Source organism: Gymnoscopelus braueri, assembly GCF_963280865.1.
Source record: "Gymnoscopelus braueri genome assembly, chromosome: 12".
Taxonomy (NCBI): Eukaryota; Metazoa; Chordata; class Actinopteri; order Myctophiformes; family Myctophidae; genus Gymnoscopelus; species Gymnoscopelus braueri.
In genome coordinates, this window is record NC_137614.1 from 7,644,128 (window position 1) to 7,668,009 (window position 23,882).

The window sequence follows — 23,882 nt, forward strand, 5'->3', positions numbered from 1 at the left end:
CTACAGAGCTACCTTGTATGTATGCTGCCAGTAGGCTACAGAGCTACCTTTTATGTATGCTGCCAGTAGGCTATAGAGCTACCTTGTGTGCATGATGCCAGTAGGCTACAGAGCTACCTTGTCTGCATGATGCCAGTAGGCTACAGAGCTACCTTGTATGTATGCTGCCAGTAGCTACAGAGCTACCTTTTATGCATGCTGCCAGTAGCTAGCGAGCTACCATGTGTGCATGATGCTACAGAGCTACCTTGTATTTATGCTGCCAGTAGCTACATAGCTAACTTGTATGTTTGCTGCCAGTAGGCTACATAGCTACCTTGTGTGCATGATGCCAGTAGGCTACAGAGCTACCTTGTATTTATGCTGCCAGTAGCTACATAGTTAACTTGTATGTTTGCTGCCAGTAGCCTACAGAGCTACCTTGTGTGCATGATGCCAGTAGCTACAGAGCTACCTTGTATGTATGTATGCTGCCAGTAGCTACATAGCTAACTTGTATGCATGCTGCCAGTAGGCTAAAGAGCTACCTTGTATGTATGCTGCCAGTAGGCTACAGAGCTACCTTGTATGTATGCTGCCAGTAGCTACAGAGCTACCTTGTATGCATGCTGCCAGTAGGCTACAGAGCTACCTTGTATGTATGCTGCCAGTAGCTACAGAGCTACCTTGTATGTATGCTGCCAGTAGCTAGAGAGCTACCTTGTATATATGCTGCCAGTAGGCTACAGAGCTACCTTGTATGTATATTGCCGGGAGGTTACAGAGCTACCTTGTATGTATGCTGCCAGTAGGCTACAGAGCTACCTTGTATGTATGCTGCCAGTAGCTACAGAGCTACCTTGTATGTATGCGGCCAGTAGGCTACAGAGCTACCTTGTATGTATGCTGCCAGGAGGCTACAGAGCTACCTTGTATGCATGCTGCCAGTAGGCTAAAGAGCTACCTTGTATGTATGCTGCCAGTAGGCTACATAGCTACCTTGTAGGCATGCTGCCAGTGGGCTACAGAGATACCTTGTATGCTGCAAGTAGGCTACAGAGCTACCTTGCATGCAGGCTACAGAGCTACCTTGTATGTATGCCGCCAGTAGCTAGCTACAGAGCTACCTTGTATGCATAATGCCAGTAGGCTACAGAGCCACCTTGTATGTATGCTGCCAGGAGCTACAGAGCTACCTTGTATGCATACTGCCAGTAGCTACAGAGCTACCTTGTATGTATGCTGCCAGTAGGCTACAGAGCCACCTTGTATGTATGCTGCCAGTAGCTAGAGAATTACCTTGTATGCATGCTGCCAGTAGCTACAGAGCTACCTTGTATGTATGCTGCCAGTAGGCTACAGAGCTACCTTGTATGTATGCTGACAGTAGGCTACAGAGCTACCTTGTATGTATGCTGCCAGTAGCTAGAGAATTACCTTGTATGCATGCTGCCAGTAGCTACAGAGCTACCTTGTATGTATGCTGCCAGTAGGCTACAGAGCTACCTTGTATGTATGCTGCCAGTAGGCTACAGAGCTACCGTGTATGTATGCTGCCAGTAGGCTACAGAGCTACTTTGTATGCATGCTGCCAGTAGGCTACAGAGCTACCTTGTATGTATGCTGCCAGTAGGCTACAGAGCTACCTTGTATATATGCTGCCAGTAGGCTACAGAGCTACCTTGTATGTGTGCTGCCAGTAGGCTACAGAGCTACCTTGTATGTATGCTGCCAGTAGCTACAGAGCTACCTTGTATGCATGCTGCCAGTAGGCTACATAGCTACCTTGTATGTATGCTGTCAGTAGCTACAGAGCTACCTTGTATGCACGCTGCCAGTAGGCTAAAGAGCTACCTTGTATGTATGCTGCCAGTAGCCTACAGAGCTACCTTTTATGTATGCTGCCAGTAGCTACAGAGCTACCTTGTATGTATGCGGCCAGTAGGCTACAGAGCTACCTTGTATGTATGCTGCCAAGAGGCTACAGAGCTACCTTGTATGCATGCTGCCAGTAGGCTAAAGAGCTACCTTGTATGTATGCTGCCAGTAGGCTACATAGCTACCTTGTAGGCATGCTGCCAGTGGGCTACAGAGATACCTTGTATGCTGCCAGTAGGCTACAGAGCTACCTTGCATGCAGGCTACAGAGCTACCTTGTATGTATGCCGCCAGTAGCTAGCTACAGAGCTACCTTGTATGCATAATGCCAGTAGGCTACAGAGCCACCTTGTATGTATGCTGCCAGGAGCTACAGAGCTACCTTGTATGCATACTGCCAGTAGCTACAGAGCTACCTTGTATGTATGCTGCCAGTAGGCTACAGAGCCACCTTGTATGTATGCTGCCAGTAGCTAGAGAATTACCTTGTATGCATGCTGCCAGTAGCTACAGAGCTACCTTGTATGTATGCTGCCAGTAGGCTACAGAGCTACCTTGTATGTATGCTGACAGTAGGCTACAGAGCTACCTTGTATGTATGCTGCCAGTAGCTAGAGAATTACCTTGTATGCATGCTGCCAGTAGCTACAGAGCTACCTTGTATGTATGCTGCCAGTAGGCTACAGAGCTACCTTGTATGTATGCTGCCAGTAGGCTACAGAGCTACCGTGTATGTATGCTGCCAGTAGGCTACAGAGCTACTTTGTATGCATGCTGCCAGTAGGCTACAGAGCTACCTTGTATGCATGCTGCCAGTAGGCTAAAGAGCCTTGTATGTATGCTGCCAGTAGGCTACAGAGCTACCTTGTAATTATACTGCCAGTAGCTACAGAGCTACCTTGTATGCATGCTGCCAGTAGCTAGCTACAGAGCTACCTTGTATGCATGCTGCCAGTAGGCTACAGAGCCACCTTGTATGTATGCTGCCAGGAGCTACAGAGCTACCTTGTAATTATACTGCCAGTAGCTACAGAGCTACCTTGTATGTATGCTGCCAGTAGGCTACAGAGCCACCTTGTATGTATGCTGCCAGTAGCTAGAGAATTACCTTGTATGCATGCTGCCAGTAGCTACAGAGCTACCTTGTATGTATGCTGCCAGTAGGCTACAGAGCTACCTTGTATGTATGCTGACAGTAGGCTACAGAGCTACCTTGTATGTATGCTGCCAGTAGGCTACAGAGCTACCGTGTATGTATGCTGCCAGTTGTCTACAGAGCTACTTTGTATGCATGCTGCCAGGAGGCTACAGAGCTACCTTGTATGCATGCTGCCAGTAGGCTACAGAGCCTTGTATGTATGCTGCCAGTAGGCTACAAAGCTACCTTGTATGTATGCTGCCAGTAGCTACAGAGCTACCTTGTATGTATGCTGCCAGTAGCTACAGAGCTACCTTGTATGCATGCTGCCAGTAGCTACAGAGCTACCTTGTATGTATGCTGCCAGTAGCTACAGAGCTACCTTGTATGTATGCTGCCAGTAGCTACAGAGTGACCTTTTATGTATGCTGCCAGTAGGCTACAGAGCTACCTTGTTTGTATGCTGCCAGTAGGCTACAGAGCTACCTTTTATGTATGCTGCCAGTAGGCTACAGAGCTACCTTGTGTGCATGATGCCAGTAGGCTACATAGCTACCTTGTGTGCATGATGCCAGTAGGCTACAGAGCTACCTTGTATGTATGCTGCCAGTAGCTACAGAGCTACCTTGTATGCATGCTGCCAGTAGCTAGAGAGCTACCTTGTGTGCATGATGCCAGTAGGCTACAGAGCTACCTTGTATTTATGCTGCCATTAGCTACATAGCTAACTTGTATGTTTGCTGCCAGTAGGCTACATAGCTACCTTGTGTGCATGATGCCAGTAGGCTACAGAGCTACCTTGTATGTATGCTGCCAGTAGCTACAGAGCTACCTTGTATGTATGCTACAAATAGCTACAGAGCTACCTTGTGTGCATGATGCCAGTAGGCTACAGAGCTACCTTGTATGTATGCTGCCAGTAGGCTACAGAGCTACCTTGTATGTATGCTGCCAGGAGGTTACAGAGCTACCTTGTATGTATGCTGCCAGTAGGCTACAGAGCTACCTTGTATGTATGCTGCCAGTAGGCTACAGAGCTACCTTGTATGCATGCTGCCAGTAGGCTACAGAGCTACCTTGTATGTGTGCTGCCAGTAGGCTACAGAGCTACCTTGTATGTATGCTGCCAGTAGCTACAGAGCTACCTTGTCTGCATGCTGCCATTAGGCTACAGAGCTACCTTGTATGTATTCTGCCAGTAGCTACAGAGCTACCTTGTATGTATGCTGTCAGTAGCTACAGAGCTACCTTGTATGCACGCTGCCAGTAGGCTAAAGAGCTACCTTGTATGTATGCTGCCAGTAGCCTACAGAGCTACCTTGTATGTATGCTGCCAATAGCTACAGAGCTACCTTGTATGTATGCGGCCAGTTGGCTACAGAGCTACCTTGTATGTATGCTGCCAGGAGGCTACAGAGCTACCTTGTATGCATGCTGCCAGTAGCTACAGAGCTACCTTGTATGTATGCCGCCAGTAGGCTACAGAGCTACCTTGTATGTATGCTGACAGTAGGCTACAGAGCTACCTTGTATGTATGCTGCCAGTAGGCTACAGAGCTACCGTGTATGTATGCTGCCAGTAGGCTACAGAGCTACTTTGTATGCATGCTGCCAGTAGGCTACAGAGCTACCTTGTATGCAAGCTGCCAGTAGGCTACAGAGCCTTGTATGTATGCTGCCAGTAGGCTACAGAGCTACCTTGTATGTATGCTGCCAGTAGCTACAGAGCTACCTTGTATGTATGCTGCCAGTAGCTACAGAGCTACCTTGTATGTATGCTGCCAGTAGCTACAGAGTGACCTTTTATGTATGCTGCCAGTAGGCTACAGAGCTACCTTGTATGTATGCTGCCAGTAGGCTACAGAGCTACCTTTTATGTATGCTGCCAGTAGGCTACAGAGCTACCTTGTGTGCATGATGCCAGTAGGCTACATAGCTACCTTGTCTGCATGATGCCAGTAGGCTACAGAGCTACCTTGTATGTATGCTGCCAGTAGCTACAGAGCTACCTTGTATGCATGCTGCCAGTAGCTAGAGAGCTACCTTGTGTGCATGATGCCAGTAGGCTACAGAGCTACCTTGTATTTATGCTGCCAGTAGCTACATAGCTAGCTTGTATGTTTGCTGCCAGTAGGCTACATAGCTACCTTGTGTGCATGATGCCAGTAGGCTACAGAGCTACCTTGTATTTATGCTGCCAGTAGCTACATAGCTAACTTGTATGTTTGCTGCCAGTAGGGTACAGAGCTACCTTGTGTGCATGATGCCAGTAGCTACAGAGCTACCTTGTATGTATGCTGCCAGTAGCTACAGAGCTACCTTGTATGCATGCTGAGAGTAGCTAGAGAGCTACCTTGTGTGCATGATGCCAGTAGGCTACAGAGCTACCTTGTATGTATGCTGCCAGTAGCCTACAGAGCTACCTTGTATGTATGCTGCCAATAGCTACAGAGCTACCTTGTATGTATGCGGCCAGTTGGCTACAGAGCTACCTTGTATGTATGCTGCCAGGAGGCTACAGAGCTACCTTGTATGCATGCTGCCAGTAGCTACAGAGCTACCTTGTATGTATGCCGCCAGTAGGCTACAGAGCTACCTTGTATGTATGCTGACAGTAGGCTACAGAGCTACCTTGTATGTATGCTGCCAGTAGACTACAGAGCTACCGTGTATGTATGCTGCCAGTAGGCTACAGAGCTACTTTGTATGCATGCTGCCAGTAGGCTACAGAGCTACCTTGTATGCAAGCTGCCAGTAGGCTACAGAGCCTTGTATGTATGCTGCCAGTAGGCTACAGAGCTACCTTGTATGTATGCTGCCAGTAGCTACAGAGCTACCTTGTATGTATGCTGCCAGTAGCTACAGAGCTACCTTGTATGTATGCTGCCAGTAGCTACAGAGTGACCTTTTATGTATGCTGCCAGTAGGCTACAGAGCTACCTTGTATGTATGCTGCCAGTAGGCTACAGAGCTACCTTTTATGTATGCTGCCAGTAGGCTATAGAGCTACCTTGTGTGCATGATGCCAGTAGGCTACATAGCTACCTTGTCTGCATGATGCCAGTAGGCTACAGAGCTACCTTGTATGTATGCTGCCAGTAGCTACAGAGCTACCTTGTATGCATGCTGCCAGTAGCTAGAGAGCTACCTTGTGTGCATGATGCCAGTAGGCTACAGAGCTACCTTGTATTTATGCTGCCAGTAGCTACATAGCTAGCTTGTATGTTTGCTGCCAGTAGGCTACATAGCTACCTTGTGTGCATGATGCCAGTAGGCTACAGAGCTACCTTGTATTTATGCTGCCAGTAGCTACATAGCTAACTTGTATGTTTGCTGCCAGTAGGGTACAGAGCTACCTTGTGTGCATGATGCCAGTAGCTACAGAGCTACCTTGTATGTATGCTGCCAGTAGCTACAGAGCTACCTTGTATGCATGCTGAGAGTAGCTAGAGAGCTACCTTGTGTGCATGATGCCAGTAGGCTACAGAGCTACCTTGTATTTATGCTGCCAGTAGCTACATAGCTAACTTGTATACATGCTGCCAGTAGGCTACATAGCTACCTTGTATGTATGGTGCCAGTAGCTAGAGAGCTACCTTGTGTGCATGATACCAGTAGCTAGCTACAGAGCTACCTTGTATGCATGCTGCCAGTAGCTAGCTACAGAGCTACCTTGTATGCATGCTGCCAGTAGGCTACAGAGCCACCTTGTATGTATGCTGCCAGGAGCTAGAGCTACCTTGTATGCATACTGCCAGTAGCTACAGAGCTACCTTGTATGTATGCTGCCAGTAGGCTACAGAGCCACCTTGTATGTATGCTGCCAGTAGCTAGAGAATTACCTTGTATGCATGCTACCAGTAGCTACAGAGCTACCTTGTATGTATGCTGCCAGTAGGCTAGAGAGCTACCTTGTATGTATGCTGACAGTAGGCTACAGAGCTACCTTGTATTTATGCTGCCAGTAGCTACATAGCTAACTTGTATGTTTGCTGCCAGTAGGCTACAGAGCTACCTTGTGTGCATGATGCCAGTAGCTACAGAGCTACCTTGTATGTATGCTGCCAGTAGCTACAGAGCTACCTTGTATGCATGCTGCCAGTAGCTAGAGAGCTACCTTGTATGCATGATGCCAGTAGGCTACAGAGCTACCTTGTATTTATGCTGCCAGTAGCTACATAGCTAACTTGTATGCATGCTGCCAGTAGGCTACATAGCTACCTTGTATGTATGGTGCCAGTAGCTAGAGAGCTACCTTGTGTGCATGCTGCCAGTAGCTAGCTACAGAGCTACCTTGTATGCATGCTGCCAGTAGGCTACAGAGCCACCTTGTATGTATGCTGCCAGGAGCTAGAGCTACCTTGTATGTATGCTGCCAGTAGGCTACAGAGCCACCTTGTATGTATGCTGCCAGTAGCTAGAGAATTACCTTGTATGCATGCTGCCAGTAGCTACAGAGCTACCTTGTATGTATGCTGCCAGTAGGCTACAGAGCTACCTTGTATGTATGCTGACAGTAGGCTACAGAGCTACCTTGTATGTATGCTGCGAGTAGGCTACAGAGCTACCGTGTATGTATGCTGCCAGTAGGCTACAGAGCTACTTTGTATGCATGCTGCCAGTAGGCTACAGAGCTACCTTGTATGCATGCTACCAGTAGGCAACAGAGCCTTGTATGTATGCTGCCAGTAGGCTACAGAGCTACCTTGTATGTATGCTGCCAGTAGCTACAGAGCTACCTTGTATGCATGCTGCCAGTAGCTACAGAGCTACCTTGTATGTATGCTGCCAGTAGCTACAGAGCTACCTTGTATGCATGCTGCCAGTAGCTAGAGAGCTACCTTGTGTGCATGATGCCAGTAGGCTACAGAGCTACCTTGTATTTATGCTGCCAGTAGCTACATAGCTAACTTGTATGTTTGCTGCCAGTAGGCTACATAGCTACCTTGTGTGCATGATGCCAGTAGGCTACAGAGCTACCTTGTATTTATGCTGCCAGTAGCTACATAGCTAACTTGTATGTTTGCTGCCAGTAGGCTACATAGCTACCTTGTGTGCATGATGCCAGTAGCTACAGAGCTACCTTGTATGTATGCTGCCAGTAGCTACAGAGCTACCTTGTATGCATGCTGCCAGTAGCTAGAGAGCTACCTTGTGTGTATGATGCCAGTAGGCTACAGAGCTACCTTGTATTTATGCTGCCAGTAGCTACATAGCTAACTTGTATGCATGCTGCCAGTAGGCTACATAGCTTCCTTGTATGTATGGTGCCAGTAGCTACAGAGCTACCTTGTATGCATGCTGCCAGTAGAGTAACGAGCTACCTTGTATGCATGCTGCCAGTAGCTACAGAGCTACCTTGTATGCATGCTGAGAGTAGCTAGCTACAGAGCTACCTTGTATGCATAATGCCAGTAGGCTACAGAGCCACCTTGTATGTATGCTGCCAGGAGCTACAGAGCTACCTTGTATGCATGCTGCCAGTAGCTAGCTACAGAGCTACCTTGTATGCATGCTGCCAGTAGGCTACAGAGCCACCTTGTATGTATGCTGCCAGGAGCTACAGAGCTACCTTGTTTGTATACTGCCAGTAGCTAGAGAGCTACCTTGTATGTATGCTGCCAGTAGGCTACAGAGCCACCTTGTATTTATGCTGCCAGTAGCTACATAGCTAACTTGTATGTTTGCTGCCAGTAGGCTACAGAGCTACCTTGTGTGCATGATGCCAGTAGCTACAGAGCTACCTTGTATGTATGCTGCCAGTAGCTACAGAGCTACCTTGTATGCATGCTGCCAGTAGCTAGAGAGCTACCTTGTGTGCATGATGCCAGTAGGCTACAGAGCTACCTTGTATTTATGCTGCCAGTAGCTACATAGCTAACTTGTATGCATGCTGCCAGTAGGCTACATAGCTTCCTTGTATGTATGGTGCCAGTAGCTACAGAGCTACCTTGTATGCATGCTGCCAGTAGAGTAACGAGCTACCTTGTATGCATGCTGCCAGTAGCTACAGAGCTACCTTGTATGTATGCCGCCAGTAGCTAGCTACAGAGCTACCTTGTATGCATAATGCCAGTAGGCTACAGAGCCACCTTGTATGTATGCTGCCAGGAGCTACAGAGCTACCTTGTATGCATGCTGCCAGTAGCTAGCTACAGAGCTACCTTGTATGCATGCTGCCAGTAGGCTACAGAGCCACCTTGTATGTATGCTGCCAGGAGCTACAGAGCTACCTTGTTTGTATACTGCCAGTAGCTAGAGAGCTACCTTGTATGTATGCTGCCAGTAGGCTACAGAGCCACCTTGTATGTATGCTGCCAGTAGCTAGAGAGTTACCTTGTATGCATGCTAACAGTAGCTACAGAGCTACCTTGTATGTATGCTGCCAGTAGGATACAGACCTACCTTGTATGTATGCTGACAGTAGGCTACAGAGCTACCTTGTATGTATGCTGCCAGTAGGCTACAGAGATACCGTGTATGTATGCTGCCAGTAGGCTACAGAGCTACCTTGTATGCATGCTGCCAGTAGGCTACATAGCTACCTTGTATGTATGGTGCCAGTAGCTAGAGAGCTACCTTGTGTGCATGCTGCCAGTAGCTAGCTACAGAGCTACCTTGTATGCATGCTGCCAGTAGGCTACAGAGCCACCTTGTATGTATGCTGCCAGGAGCTAGAGCTACCTTGTATGTATGCTGCCAGTAGGCTACAGAGCCACCTTGTATGTATGCTGCCAGTAGCTAGAGAATTACCTTGTATGCATGCTGCCAGTAGAGTAACGAGCTACCTTGTATGCATGCTGCCAGTAGCTACAGAGCTACCTTGTATGTATGCCGCCAGTAGCTAGCTACAGAGCTACCTTGTATGCATAATGCCAGTAGGCTACAGAGCCACCTTGTATGTATGCTGCCAGGAGCTACAGAGCTACCTTGTATGCATGCTGCCAGTAGCTAGCTACAGAGCTACCTTGTATGCATGCTGCCAGTAGGCTACAGAGCCACCTTGTATGTATGCTGCCAGGAGCTACAGAGCTACCTTGTTTGTATACTGCCAGTAGCTAGAGAGCTACCTTGTATGTATGCTGCCAGTAGGCTACAGAGCCACCTTGTATGTATGCTGCCAGTAGCTAGAGAGTTACCTTGTATGCATGCTAACAGTAGCTACAGAGCTACCTTGTATGTATGCTGCCAGTAGGATACAGACCTACCTTGTATGTATGCTGACAGTAGGCTACAGAGCTACCTTGTATGTATGCTGCCAGTAGGCTACAGAGATACCGTGTATGTATGCTGCCAGTAGGCTACAGAGCTACCTTGTATGCATGCTGCCAGTAGGCTACATAGCTACCTTGTATGTATGGTGCCAGTAGCTAGAGAGCTACCTTGTGTGCATGCTGCCAGTAGCTAGCTACAGAGCTACCTTGTATGCATGCTGCCAGTAGGCTACAGAGCCACCTTGTATGTATGCTGCCAGGAGCTAGAGCTACCTTGTATGTATGCTGCCAGTAGGCTACAGAGCCACCTTGTATGTATGCTGCCAGTAGCTAGAGAATTACCTTGTATGCATGCTGCCAGTAGCTACAGAGCTACCTTGTATGTATGCTGCCAGTAGGCTACAGAGCTACCTTGTATGTATGCTGACAGTAGGCTACAGAGCTACCTTGTATGTATGCTGCGAGTAGGCTACAGAGCTACCGTGTATGTATGCTGCCAGTAGGCTACAGAGCTACTTTGTATGCATGCTGCCAGTAGGCTACAGAGCTACCTTGTATGCATGCTACCAGTAGGCAACAGAGCCTTGTATGTATGCTGCCAGTAGGCTACAGAGCTACCTTGTATGTATGCTGCCAGTAGCTACAGAGCTACCTTGTATGCATGCTGCCAGTAGCTACAGAGCTACCTTGTATGTATGCTGCCAGTAGCTACAGAGCTACCTTGTACGCATGCTGCCAGTAGCTAGAGAGCTACCTTGTGTGCATGATGTCAGTAGGCTACAGAGCTACCTTGTATTTATGCTGCCAGTAGCTACATAGCTAACTTGTATGTTTGCTGCCAGTAGGCTACATAGCTACCTTGTGTGCATGATGCCAGTAGGCTACAGAGCTACCTTGTATTTATGCTGCCAGTAGCTACATAGCTAACTTGTATGTTTGCTGCCAGTAGGCTACAGAGCTACCTTGTGTGCATGATGCCAGTAGCTACAGAGCTACCTTGTATGTATGCTGCCAGTAGCTACAGAGCTACCTTGTATGCATGCTGCCAGTAGCTAGAGAGCTACCTTGTGTGTATGATGCCAGTAGGCTACAGAGCTACCTTGTATTTATGCTGCCAGTAGCTACATAGCTAACTTGTATGCATGCTGCCAGTAGGCTACATAGCTTCCTTGTATGTATGGTGCCAGTAGCTACAGAGCTACCTTGTATGCTTGCTGCCAGTAGAGTAACGAGCTACCTTGTATGCATGCTGCCAGTAGCTACAGAGCTACCTTGTATGTATGCCGCCAGTAGCTAGCTACAGAGCTACCTTGTATGCATAATGCCAGTAGGCTACAGAGCCACCTTGTATGTATGCTGCCAGGAGCTACAGAGCTACCTTGTATGCATGCTGCCAGTAGCTAGCTACAGAGCTACCTTGTATGCATGCTGCCAGTAGGCTACAGAGCCACCTTGTATGTATGCTGCCAGGAGCTACAGAGCTACCTTGTTTGTATACTGCCAGTAGCTAGAGAGCTACCTTGTATGTATGCTGCCAGTAGGCTACAGAGCCACCTTGTATTTATGCTGCCAGTAGCTACATAGCTAACTTGTATGTTTGCTGCCAGTAGGCTACAGAGCTACCTTGTGTGCATGATGCCAGTAGCTACAGAGCTACCTTGTATGTATGCTGCCAGTAGCTACAGAGCTACCTTGTATGCATGCTGCCAGTAGCTAGAGAGCTACCTTGTGTGCATGATGCCAGTAGGCTACAGAGCTACCTTGTATTTATGCTGCCAGTAGCTACATAGCTAACTTGTATGCATGCTGCCAGTAGGCTACATAGCTTCCTTGTATGTATGGTGCCAGTAGCTACAGAGCTACCTTGTATGCATGCTGCCAGTAGAGTAACGAGCTACCTTGTATGCATGCTGCCAGTAGCTACAGAGCTACCTTGTATGTATGCCGCCAGTAGCTAGCTACAGAGCTACCTTGTATGCATAATGCCAGTAGGCTACAGAGCCACCTTGTATGTATGCTGCCAGGAGCTACAGAGCTACCTTGTATGCATGCTGCCAGTAGCTAGCTACAGAGCTACCTTGTATGCATGCTGCCAGTAGGCTACAGAGCCACCTTGTATGTATGCTGCCAGGAGCTACAGAGCTACCTTGTTTGTATACTGCCAGTAGCTAGAGAGCTACCTTGTATGTATGCTGCCAGTAGGCTACAGAGCCACCTTGTATGTATGCTGCCAGTAGCTAGAGAGTTACCTTGTATGCATGCTAACAGTAGCTACAGAGCTACCTTGTATGTATGCTGCCAGTAGGATACAGACCTACCTTGTATGTATGCTGACAGTAGGCTACAGAGCTACCTTGTATGTATGCTGCCAGTAGGCTACAGAGATACCGTGTATGTATGCTGCCAGTAGGCTACAGAGCTACCTTGTATGCATGCTGCCAGTAGGCTACATAGCTACCTTGTATGTATGGTGCCAGTAGCTAGAGAGCTACCTTGTGTGCATGCTGCCAGTAGCTAGCTACAGAGCTACCTTGTATGCATGCTGCCAGTAGGCTACAGAGCCACCTTGTATGTATGCTGCCAGGAGCTAGAGCTACCTTGTATGTATGCTGCCAGTAGGCTACAGAGCCACCTTGTATGTATGCTGCCAGGGTGCATTTCTCCTTTCCGACATGTCGCCTTTCCGACGTTGACGAACCCTATACCTAACCCTAACCCTAACCATAACCGCACGCGGAAGCCACTAGTCGGAGTGGTGAGATGTCGGAATGGAAGGAGCACCCCATGCTGCCAGTAGCTAGAGAATTACCTTGTATGCATGCTGCCAGTAGCTACAGAGCTACCTTGTATGTATGCTGCCAGTAGGCTACAGAGCTACCTTGTATGTATGCTGACAGTAGGCTACAGAGCTACCTTGTATGTATGCTGCGAGTAGGCTACAGAGCTACCGTGTATGTATGCTGCCAGTAGGCTACAGAGCTACTTTGTATGCATGCTGCCAGTAGGCTACAGAGCTACCTTGTATGCATGCTACCAGTAGGCAACAGAGCCTTGTATGTATGCTGCCAGTAGGCTACAGAGCTACCTTGTATGTATGCTGCCAGTAGCTACAGAGCTACCTTGTATGCATGCTGCCAGTAGCTACAGAGCTACCTTGTATGTATGCTGCCAGTAGCTACAGAGCTACCTTGTATGCATGCTGCCAGTAGCTAGAGAGCTACCTTGTGTGCATGATGCCAGTAGGCTACAGAGCTACCTTGTATTTATGCTGCCAGTAGCTACATAGCTAACTTGTATGTTTGCTGCCAGTAGGCTACATAGCTACCTTGTGTGCATGATGCCGGTAGGCTACAGAGCTACCTTGTATTTATGCTGCCAGTAGCTACATAGCTAACTTGTATGTTTGCTGCCAGTAGGCTACAGAGCTACCTTGTGTGCATGATGCCAGTAGCTACAGAGCTACCTTGTATGTATGCTGCCAGTAGCTACAGAGCTACCTTGTATGCATGCTGCCAGTAGCTAGAGAGCTACCTTGTGTGTATGATGCCAGTAGGCTACAGAGCTACCTTGTATTTATGCTGCCAGTAGCTACATAGCTAACTTGTATGCATGCTGCCAGTAGGCTACATAGCTTCCTTGTATGTATGGTGCCAGTAGCTACAGAGCTACCTTGTATGCATGCTGCCAGTAGAGTAACGAGCTACCTTGTATGCATGCTGCCAGTAGCTACAGAGCTACCTTGTATGTATGCCGCCAGTAGCTAGCTACAGAGCTACCTTGTATGCATAATGCCAGTAGGCTACAGAGCCACCTTGTATGTATGCTGCCAGGAGCTACAGAGCTACCTTGTATGCATGCTGCCAGTAGCTAGCTACAGAGCTACCTTGTATGCATGCTGCCAGTAGGCTACAGAGCCACCTTGTATGTATGCTGCCAGGAGCTACAGAGCTACCTTGTTTGTATACTGCCAGTAGCTAGAGAGCTACCTTGTATGTATGCTGCCAGTAGGCTACAGAGCCACCTTGTATTTATGCTGCCAGTAGCTACATAGCTAACTTGTATGTTTGCTGCCAGTAGGCTACAGAGCTACCTTGTGTGCATGATGCCAGTAGCTACAGAGCTACCTTGTATGTATGCTGCCAGTAGCTACAGAGCTACCTTGTATGCATGCTGCCAGTAGCTAGAGAGCTACCTTGTGTGCATGATGCCAGTAGGCTACAGAGCTACCTTGTATTTATGCTGCCAGTAGCTACATAGCTAACTTGTATGCATGCTGCCAGTAGGCTACATAGCTTCCTTGTATGTATGGTGCCAGTAGCTACAGAGCTACCTTGTATGCATGCTGCCAGTAGAGTAACGAGCTACCTTGTATGCATGCTGCCAGTAGCTACAGAGCTACCTTGTATGTATGCCGCCAGTAGCTAGCTACAGAGCTACCTTGTATGCATAATGCCAGTAGGCTACAGAGCCACCTTGTATGTATGCTGCCAGGAGCTACAGAGCTACCTTGTATGCATGCTGCCAGTAGCTAGCTACAGAGCTACCTTGTATGCATGCTGCCAGTAGCCTACAGAGCCACCTTGTATGTATGCTGCCAGGAGCTACAGAGCTACCTTGTTTGTATACTGCCAGTAGCTAGAGAGCTACCTTGTATGTATGCTGCCAGTAGGCTACAGAGCCACCTTGTATGTATGCTGCCAGTAGCTAGAGAGTTACCTTGTATGCATGCTAACAGTAGCTACAGAGCTACCTTGTATGTATGCTGCCAGTAGGATACAGACCTACCTTGTATGTATGCTGACAGTAGGCTACAGAGCTACCTTGTATGTATGCTGCCAGTAGGCTACAGAGATACCGTGTATGTATGCTGCCAGTAGGCTACAGAGCTACTTTGTATGCATGCTGCCAGTAGGCTACAGAGCTACCTTGTATGCCTGCTGCCAGTAGGCTACAGAGCCTTGTATGTATGCTGCCAGTAGGCTACAGAGCTACCTTGTATGTATGCTGCCAGTAGCTTCAGAGCTACCTTGTATGCATGCTGCCAGTAGCTACAGAGCTACCTTGTATGTATGCTGCCAGTTGCTACAGAGCTACCTTGTATGTATGCTGCCAGTAGCTACAGAGTGACCTTTTATGTATGCTGCCAGTAGGCTACAGAGCTACCTTGTATGTATGCTGCCAGTAGCTACAGAGCTACCTTGTATGCATGCTGCCAGTAGCTACAGAGCTACCTTGTATGTATGCTGCCAGTAGCTACAGAGCTACCTTGTATGTATGCTGCCAGTAGCTACAGAGTGACCTTTTATGTATGCTGCCAGTAGGCTACAGAGCTACCTTGTATGTATGCTGCCAGTAGGCTACAGAGTTACCTTGTATGTATGGTGCCAGTAGCTACGGAGCTACCTTGTATGCATGCTGCCAGTAGCTACAGAGCTACCTTGTATGTATGCCGCCAGTAGCTAGCTACAGAGCTACCTTGTATGCATAATGCCAGTAGGCTACAGAGCCACCTTGTATGTATGCTGCCAGGAGCTACAGAGCTACCTTGTATGCATGCTGCCAGTAGCTAGCTACAGAGCTACCTTGTATGCATGCTGCCAGTAGGCTACAGAGCCACCTTGTATGTATGCTGCCAGGAGCTACAGAGCTACCTTGTTTGTATACTGCCAGTAGGCTACAGAGCTACCTTGTATGTATGCTGCCAGTAGGCTACAGAGCTAACTTGTATGCATGCTGCCAGTAGGCTACATTGCTTCCTTGTATGTATGGTGCCAGTAGCTACAGAGCTACCTTGTATGCATGCTGCCAGTAGAGTAACGAGCTACCTTGTATGCATGCTGCCAGTAGCTACAGAGCTACCTTGTATGTATGCCGCCAGTAGCTAGCTACAGAGCTACCTTGTATGCATAATGCCAGTAGGCTACAGAGCCACCTTGTATGTATGCTGCCAGGAGCTACAGAGCTACCTTGTATGCATGCTGCCAGTAGCTAGCTACAGAGCTACCTTGTATGCATGCTGCCAGTAGGCTACAGAGCCACCTTGTATGTATGCTGCCAGGAGCTACAGAGCTACCTTGTTTGTATACTGCCAGTAGCTAGAGAGCTACCTTGTATGTATGCTGCCAGTAGGCTACAGAGCCACCTTGTATTTATGCTGCCAGTAGCTACATAGCTAACTTGTATGTTTGCTGCCAGTAGGCTACAGAGCTACCTTGTGTGCATGATGCCAGTAGCTACAGAGCTACCTTGTATGTATGCTGCCAGTAGCTACAGAGCTACCTTGTATGCATGCTGCCAGTAGCTAGAGAGCTACCTTGTGTGCATGATGCCAGTAGGCTACAGAGCTACCTTGTATTTATGCTGCCAGTAGCTACATAGCTAACTTGTATGCATGCTGCCAGTAGGCTACATAGCTTCCTTGTATGTTTGGTGCCAGTAGCTACAGAGCTACCTTGTATGCATGCTGCCAGTAGAGTAACGAGCTACCTTGTATGCATGCTGCCAGTAGCTACAGAGCTACCTTGTATGTATGCCGCCAGTAGCTAGCTACAGAGCTACCTTGTATGCATAATGCCAGTAGGCTACAGAGCCACCTTGTATGTATGCTGCCAGGAGCTACAGAGCTACCTTGTATGCATGCTGCCAGTAGCTAGCTACAGAGCTACCTTGTATGCATGCTGCCAGTAGGCTACAGAGCCACCTTGTATGTATGCTGCCAGGAGCTACAGAGCTACCTTGTTTGTATACTGCCAGTAGCTAGAGAGCTACCTTGTATGTATGCTGCCAGTAGGCTACAGAGCCACCTTGTATGTATGCTGCCAGTAGCTAGAGAGTTACCTTGTATGCATGCTAACAGTAGCTACAGAGCTACCTTGTATGTATGCTGACAGTAGGCTACAGAGCTACCTTGTATGTATGCTGCCAGTAGGCTACAGAGATACCGTGTATGTATGCTGCCAGTAGGCTACAGAGCTACTTTGTATGCATGCTGCCAGTAGGCTACAGAGCTACCTTGTATGCATGCTGCCAGTAGGCTACAGAGCCTTGTATGTATGCTGCCAGTAGGCTACAGAGCTACCTTGTATGTATGCTGCCAGTAGCTTCAGAGCTACCTTGTATGCATGCTGCCAGTAGCTACAGAGCTACCTTGTATGTATGCTGCCAGTTGCTACAGAGCTACCTTGTATGTATGCTGCCAGTAGCTACAGAGTGACCTTTTATGTATGCTGCCAGTAGGCTACAGAGCTACCTTGTATGTATGCTGCCAGTAGCTACAGAGCTACCTTGTATGCATGCTGCCAGTAGCTACAGAGCTACCTTGTATGTATGCTGCCAGTAGCTACAGAGCTACCTTGTATGTATGCTGCCAGTAGCTACAGAGTGACCTTTTATGTATGCTGCCAGTAGGCTACAGAGCTACCTTGTATGTATGCTGCCAGTAGGCTACAGAGTTACCTTGTATGTATGGTGCCAGTAGCTACGGAGCTACCTTGTATGCATGCTGCCAGTAGCTACAGAGCTACCTTGTATGTATGCCGCCAGTAGCTAGCTACAGAGCTACCTTGTATGCATAATGCCAGTAGGCTACAGAGCCACCTTGTATGTATGCTGCCAGGAGCTACAGAGCTACCTTGTATGCATGCTGCCAGTAGCTAGCTACAGAGCTACCTTGTATGCATGCTGCCAGTAGGCTACAGAGCCACCTTGTATGTATGCTGCCAGGAGCTACAGAGCTACCTTGTTTGTATACTGCCAGTAGCTACAGAGCTACCTTGTATGTATGCTGCCAGTAGGCTACAGAGCCACCTTGTATGTATGCTGCCAGTAGCTAGAGAGTTACCTTGTATGCATGCTAACAGTAGCTACAGAGCTACCTTGTATGTATGCTGCCAGTAGGCTACAGAGCTACCTTGTATGTATGCTGACAGTAGGCTACAGAGCTACCTTGTATGTATGCTGCCAGTAGGCTACAGAGCTACCGTGTATGTATGCTGCCAGTAGGCTACAGAGCTACTTTGTATGCATGCTGCCAGTAGGCTACAGAGCTACCTTGTATGCATGCTGCCAGTAGGCTACAGAGCCTTGTATGTATGCTGTCAGTAGGCTACAGAGCTACCTTGTATGTATGCTGCCAGTAGCTTCAGAGCTACCTTGTATGCATGCTGCCAGTAGCTACAGAGCTACCTTGTATGTATGCTGCCAGTTGCTACAGAGCTACCTTGTATGTATGCTGCCAGTAGGCTACAGAGCTACCTTGTATGTATGCTGCCAGTAGCTACAGAGCTACCTTGTATGCATGCTGCCAGTAGCTACAGAGCTACCTTGTATGTATGCTGCCAATAGCTACAGAGCTACCTTGTATGTCTGCTGCCAGTAGCTACAGAGTGACCTTTCATGTATGCTGCCAGTAGGCTACAGAGCTACCTTGTATGTATGCTGCCAGTAGGCTACAGAGCTACCTTTTATGTATGCTGCCAGTAGGCTACAGAGCTACCTTGTATGTATGCTGCCAGTAGCTACAGAGCTACCTTGTATGTATGCTGCCAATAGCTACAGAGCTACCTTGTATGTCTGCTGCCAGTAGCTACAGAGTGACCTTTTATGTATGCTGCCAGTAGGCTACAGAGCTACCTTGTGTGCATGATGCCAGTAGGCTACAGAGCTACCTTGTGTGCATGATGCCAGTAGGCTACAGAGCTACCTTGTATGTATGCTGCCAGTAGCTACAGAGCTACCTTGTATGCATGCTGCCAGTAGCTAGAGAGCTACCTTGTGTGCATGATGCCAGTAGGCTATAGAGCTACCTTGTATTTATGCTTCCAGTAGCTACATAGCTAACTTGTATGTTTGCTGCCAGTAGGCTACATAGCTACCTTGTGTGCATGATGACAGTAGGCTACAGAGCTACCTTGTATTTATGCTGCCAGTAGCTACATAGCTAACTTGTATGTTTGCTGCCAGTAGGCTACAGAGCTACCTTGTGTGCATGATGCCAGTAGCTACAGAGCTACCTTGTATGTATGCTGCCAGTAGCTACAGAGCTACCTTGTCTTTATGCTTCCAGTAGCTACATAGCTAACTTGTATGTTTGCTGCCAGTAGGCTACATAGCTACCTTGTGTGCATGATGCCAGTAGGCTACAGAGCTACCTTGTATTTATGCTGCCAGTAGCTACATAGCTAACTTGTATGTTTGCTGCCAGTAGGCTACAGAGCTACCTTGTGTGCATGATGCCAGTAGCTACAGAGCTACCTTGTATGTATGCTGCCAGTAGCTACAGAGCTACCTTGTATGCATGCTGCCAGTAGCTAGAGAGCTACCTTGTGTGCATGATGCCAGTAGGCTACAGAGCTACCTTGTATTTATGCTGCCAGTAGCTATATAGCTAACTTGTATGCATGCTGCCAGTAGGCTACATAGCTACCTTGTATGTATGCTGCCAGTAGCTACAAAGCTACCTTGTATGCATGCTGCCAGTAGGCTACAGAGCTACCTTGTATGGGGGTCATACCTATGTTCCCCGGACCTATGTTCCCCCACTAAGGTTATGGTTAGGGTTAGGTTTAGGTTAGGTCCTCCCCTTGTATGCATGCTGCCAGTAGCTAGAGAGCTACCTTGTATGTATGATGCCAGTAGAATACTGGGAGGGAAGGGGGTTAATAATGGATTAAAACAAATCTGTACTACTGTATGTATGTCATACATCTTTTTATGAAAACGTTTTACCAATGTATTGACATCAAAACAACTATACTTGACGTACCAAAGTAAAGCATGCCCCCCCTTCTTGTACATATAGCATTATAATTTTTTCCCTCTGCTTTTCTCATTCATAGTGTCTGTATTTTTGTATTGATATTTGAACTGTGGTGCCACTATATATGAATATGAATTGAATACCAAAGACCTCATTGGAAACAAGACCGCAAGGACTTTTTTTAACTGACCTTTTAGACAAAGTATTTTAAATTTGTTGTTTGTGCTGTTTTAAATTTTTGCCTATTAAATAAAAAAATTGATCCACAAGATCACGACACATTGTGAGCTTGTAATCGACTTTTTTTTTCTTCTCACGGAGGCACAGTGAAACCCTCTGTGATTACCCGGGGGGGGGGGGGGGGGGATGGATCATATTGGATATAAATATTCTGTGACTAGTTGAAAAGGTAAGGAAAACCAAACATCACAGCAGTGGGCGATTCATTTATGTATTTAATCTAACAGTGAAAATAGAGTTTGAATACAATTAATGTCTATTATCCAAATACTGAATTAAGCAACTTAAAAACTGTCTGGGGTGAAACACAAAACCTCTGAGAGTGTACACATGGAACCAAATGGACCCTTACGGGTCTGTAACTCTGAGAGTGTACACATTGAACCAAATGGACCCTTACAGGTCTGTAACTCTGAGAGTGTATATGTTACAGGGAAATTGGCATTCCAGGGAAATTGAAAGGGGTACGCTTGTTTTCACCGCCCCTCAGGCAATTCTGTAGAATCAACGCTAGAGGGCAATGCAAGCCAGATATGAGCCCCACACCACACAAGCATGCATGCACAAACGAGCACGCACACACGCATGCGCACACGTGCACACACACACACATACACACACACACCTGCGAACAGCCTTATTCCATGCAGTTGAAGCACAAGGGGGCGGGCCTGGCGGGCTATGTTAGCGCAGTGAGTGGCACTTGGGGCAAACGCAGTCCCCACAACATAATTTACGATTCTGTGCCTATCGGTACATAACTCGGACGGCGCTTAAGTCGACTAGCAGACCATCGGCCGGTCGTCGCGGGCACTCGCGCCTGGAGGCGCTCGGGCGCGACTCCTCGGCCTCAAGGTCTGCTGAGTCGGCGCGCCTCCGTCATGGTCCAAAACTATACTTTATCAGCGAAAAAAAAGTAGTCTGCGGTTGTTTGAAAAAGTTATGTCCCAAGCGGGAGTCAAACCCCGGCTCCCAGTGGTAGTGGGTGGGGAGTCCAATGATTATCGAATTGCGCCAATGAGGCTTGTACTAGTGGTGTAAAGTAACAAAGTAGATTTACTCAAGTACAATTTTGAGGTATTCGTACTTTACTTGAGTATTTCTCTCATATTATCCATTTTATTTTCAGCGTTCCCCTAGCGTAGCTTCCTGGTTGTTGTTGTGGTTGTCGTCCTCGAATCAAAGCCCCGCCTCGCAGCACCGCCCCGCGCCTATAAAACAAGCGCTCCCCTGTCAATTTCCCTGGAATGCCAATTTCCCTGTGACATATACATGGAACCAAATGGACCCTTACAGGTCTGTAACTCTGAGAGTGTACAAATAGAACCAAATGGACCCTTACAGGTCTGTAACTCTGAGAGTGTACAAATAGAACCAAATGGACCCTTACAGGTCTGTAACTCTGAGAGTGTACACATGGAACCAAATGGACCCTTACAGGTCTGTAACTCTGAGAGTGTACAAATAGAACCAAATGGACCCTTACAGGTCTGTAACTCTGAGAGTGTACAAATAGAACCAAATGGACCCTTACAGGTCTGTAACTCTGAGAGTGTACACATGGAACCAAATGGACCCTTACAGGTCTGTAACTCTGAGAGTGTACACATGGAACCAAACGGACCCTTACAGGTCTGTAACTCTGAGAGTGTACACATGGAACCAAATGGACCCTTACAGGTCTGGACCCTTACAGGTCTGTGACTCTGAGAGTGTACACATGGAACCAAATGGACCCTTACAGGTCTGTAACTCTAAGAGTGTACACATGGAACCAAATGGACCCTTACAGGTCTGTGACTCTGAGAGTGTACACATGGAACCAAATGGACCCTTACAGGTCTGTGACTCTGAGAGTGTACACATGGAACCAAATGGACCATTACAGGTCTGTAACTCTGAGAGTGTACAAATAGAACCAAATAGACCCTTACAGGTCTGTAACTCTGAGAGTGTACACATGGAACCAAATGCACCCTTACAGGTCTGTGACTCTGAGAGTGTATCAATAATGTTCACATCATTTGTGTGAATCAAAACCGTTTTAAATATATTTAACTGTACCTTATTCTTCTTCTCCTTCTTCTTGTCATGTTCACTTCCTGATGAGCTGGGAGGAGTCTGGGAGGCAAAGCAGAGAGCCAATCACATTCAGTCTTTCACCTCCATGTTCAACCCTGCCTGCCTGCCTGCCTGCCTGTCTGTCTGTCAGCTAAAGTAGTTAATACAGCATCACAATCACTTTAACGACTTTAACCATATTTTATACTATTAAAAAATGGTAGATATACAAGCTCATAGCGAGTCACTTCATGTCACGCTATGAGCTTGTAGATCTGCTATTTTTGAAAAATCTAGAAAATTGCAAATCTTTGAATATAGATATATTTTGAATGTCTTTGCTTCTGGGGGTCAATGGTCAAATTAATTCTCCTTTTTGTTTGAGAACCACTGATATTATTATAGCAACATTTGTAGAATCAGCCTCAGGTCTTAATGGGTTAAAGTGGCTGAGCCTAAAGAGGGCAGCCATTTTACTTTTTTCTTCTTCTTCTTCTTTTTCTTCTTCTTGTCTCCTTCACTAGAACAGTCCGTACCGGAACCAGAGTCCTGCAAACACACAATGTGTCACATGTTTAACTGTCTATCATTTTTATGTCATTTTATCAAACCATCAAATGTTTTTTTTTCTTTTATTACCTTCTTCTGGTTCTTCTTCTTACTCTTCTTCTTCCTCGTCTTCTTTTTCTTCTTCTTCTTCTTCTTCTTCTTCTCATCAGCATCGCTGCCAGAACAATCTGAATCCTAGATGACATTCCAACAGCAGCATTAACTTGAGCCTACATAAAGGACTAGTTCACCCAGAAAGTGACTTTTTTAAAATCAATTACACACCATGTTTTAGTTTTTGTCGCGTTCCTGAGCCGATAATTTGATGACCAGCGGAGACTCAAAGAGTCTCTGACTGAGTCTCTTACTGACCGATGATGACCGATGCTGTGGTGCAGCCTCTGATCAAAAAGGAAAAAAATTACCCCTCAGTTTTATCGAACTTCAGGCCCATTTCCCGGTTGCCATTCATGTCTAAGGTCCTGGAAAAGACTAGCCTGGACCCCGCCCACTCTCATGCCTCTTTGGTCTCGTGTGAACCTAGGACTTCTCCGGTACAAAATGTATTGTCCAATGAGAGTCGGAGGTGGGCGTGGGGATCCCTTAGGATTGGTTTAGGGAATTGCTAATCCCCTCCCCCTTGTAATCGCCGACACATGGAGCCAATGTCAGAATGAAAGCTCCACGCAGCTTCAGTCTGATAATCAGGCTAGGAAAAGACAGTCTATGCATGTTAAGATCAGTGGCAAGATCATTGGGAAGGACCAGGAGCCACTCAGCAGCATCCACAAGAAACGGACAGTAAAGAAGGCCTCTCAAATAGTTCAGGACAATACACACACACTTCATACACACTACAAACTGATGCCCTCAGGCCGTCGTTACAGAGCTTCGAAACTCTCAAAAAGGGGCTCAGATAGCTTTGTACCTACCTCCATCAGACTGTTGAACATCTAGGTCTGGTGAGCCCCCCCCCCTCCCTCCCTCCCTCCCTCAAACACGTTGGACTATTCCACCTGATGGACGCTAGTAGTGTACACGCCAACACATGGGTTGCAATATAATA

At 47.3% G+C, this 23,882-nt stretch overlaps 1 protein-coding gene across 1 annotated transcript in view; it reads right to left on the reverse strand.

Annotated features, from left to right (window-relative positions):
- Positions 1-23,882, reverse strand: part of LOC308097450 (uncharacterized protein) — a gene marked incomplete at its 5' end in the record, with an annotated part of 177,783 nt that overhangs the window by 151,345 nt on the left and 2,556 nt on the right. The window contains 3 exons of the mRNA XM_080445209.1: positions 22,271-22,327; positions 22,745-22,816; positions 22,907-23,011. Of these exons, the coding sequence (XP_080301335.1) occupies positions 22,271-22,327; positions 22,745-22,816; positions 22,907-23,011 (234 nt within the window). The remainder of the gene's footprint in view (positions 1-22,270; positions 22,328-22,744; positions 22,817-22,906; positions 23,012-23,882) is intronic.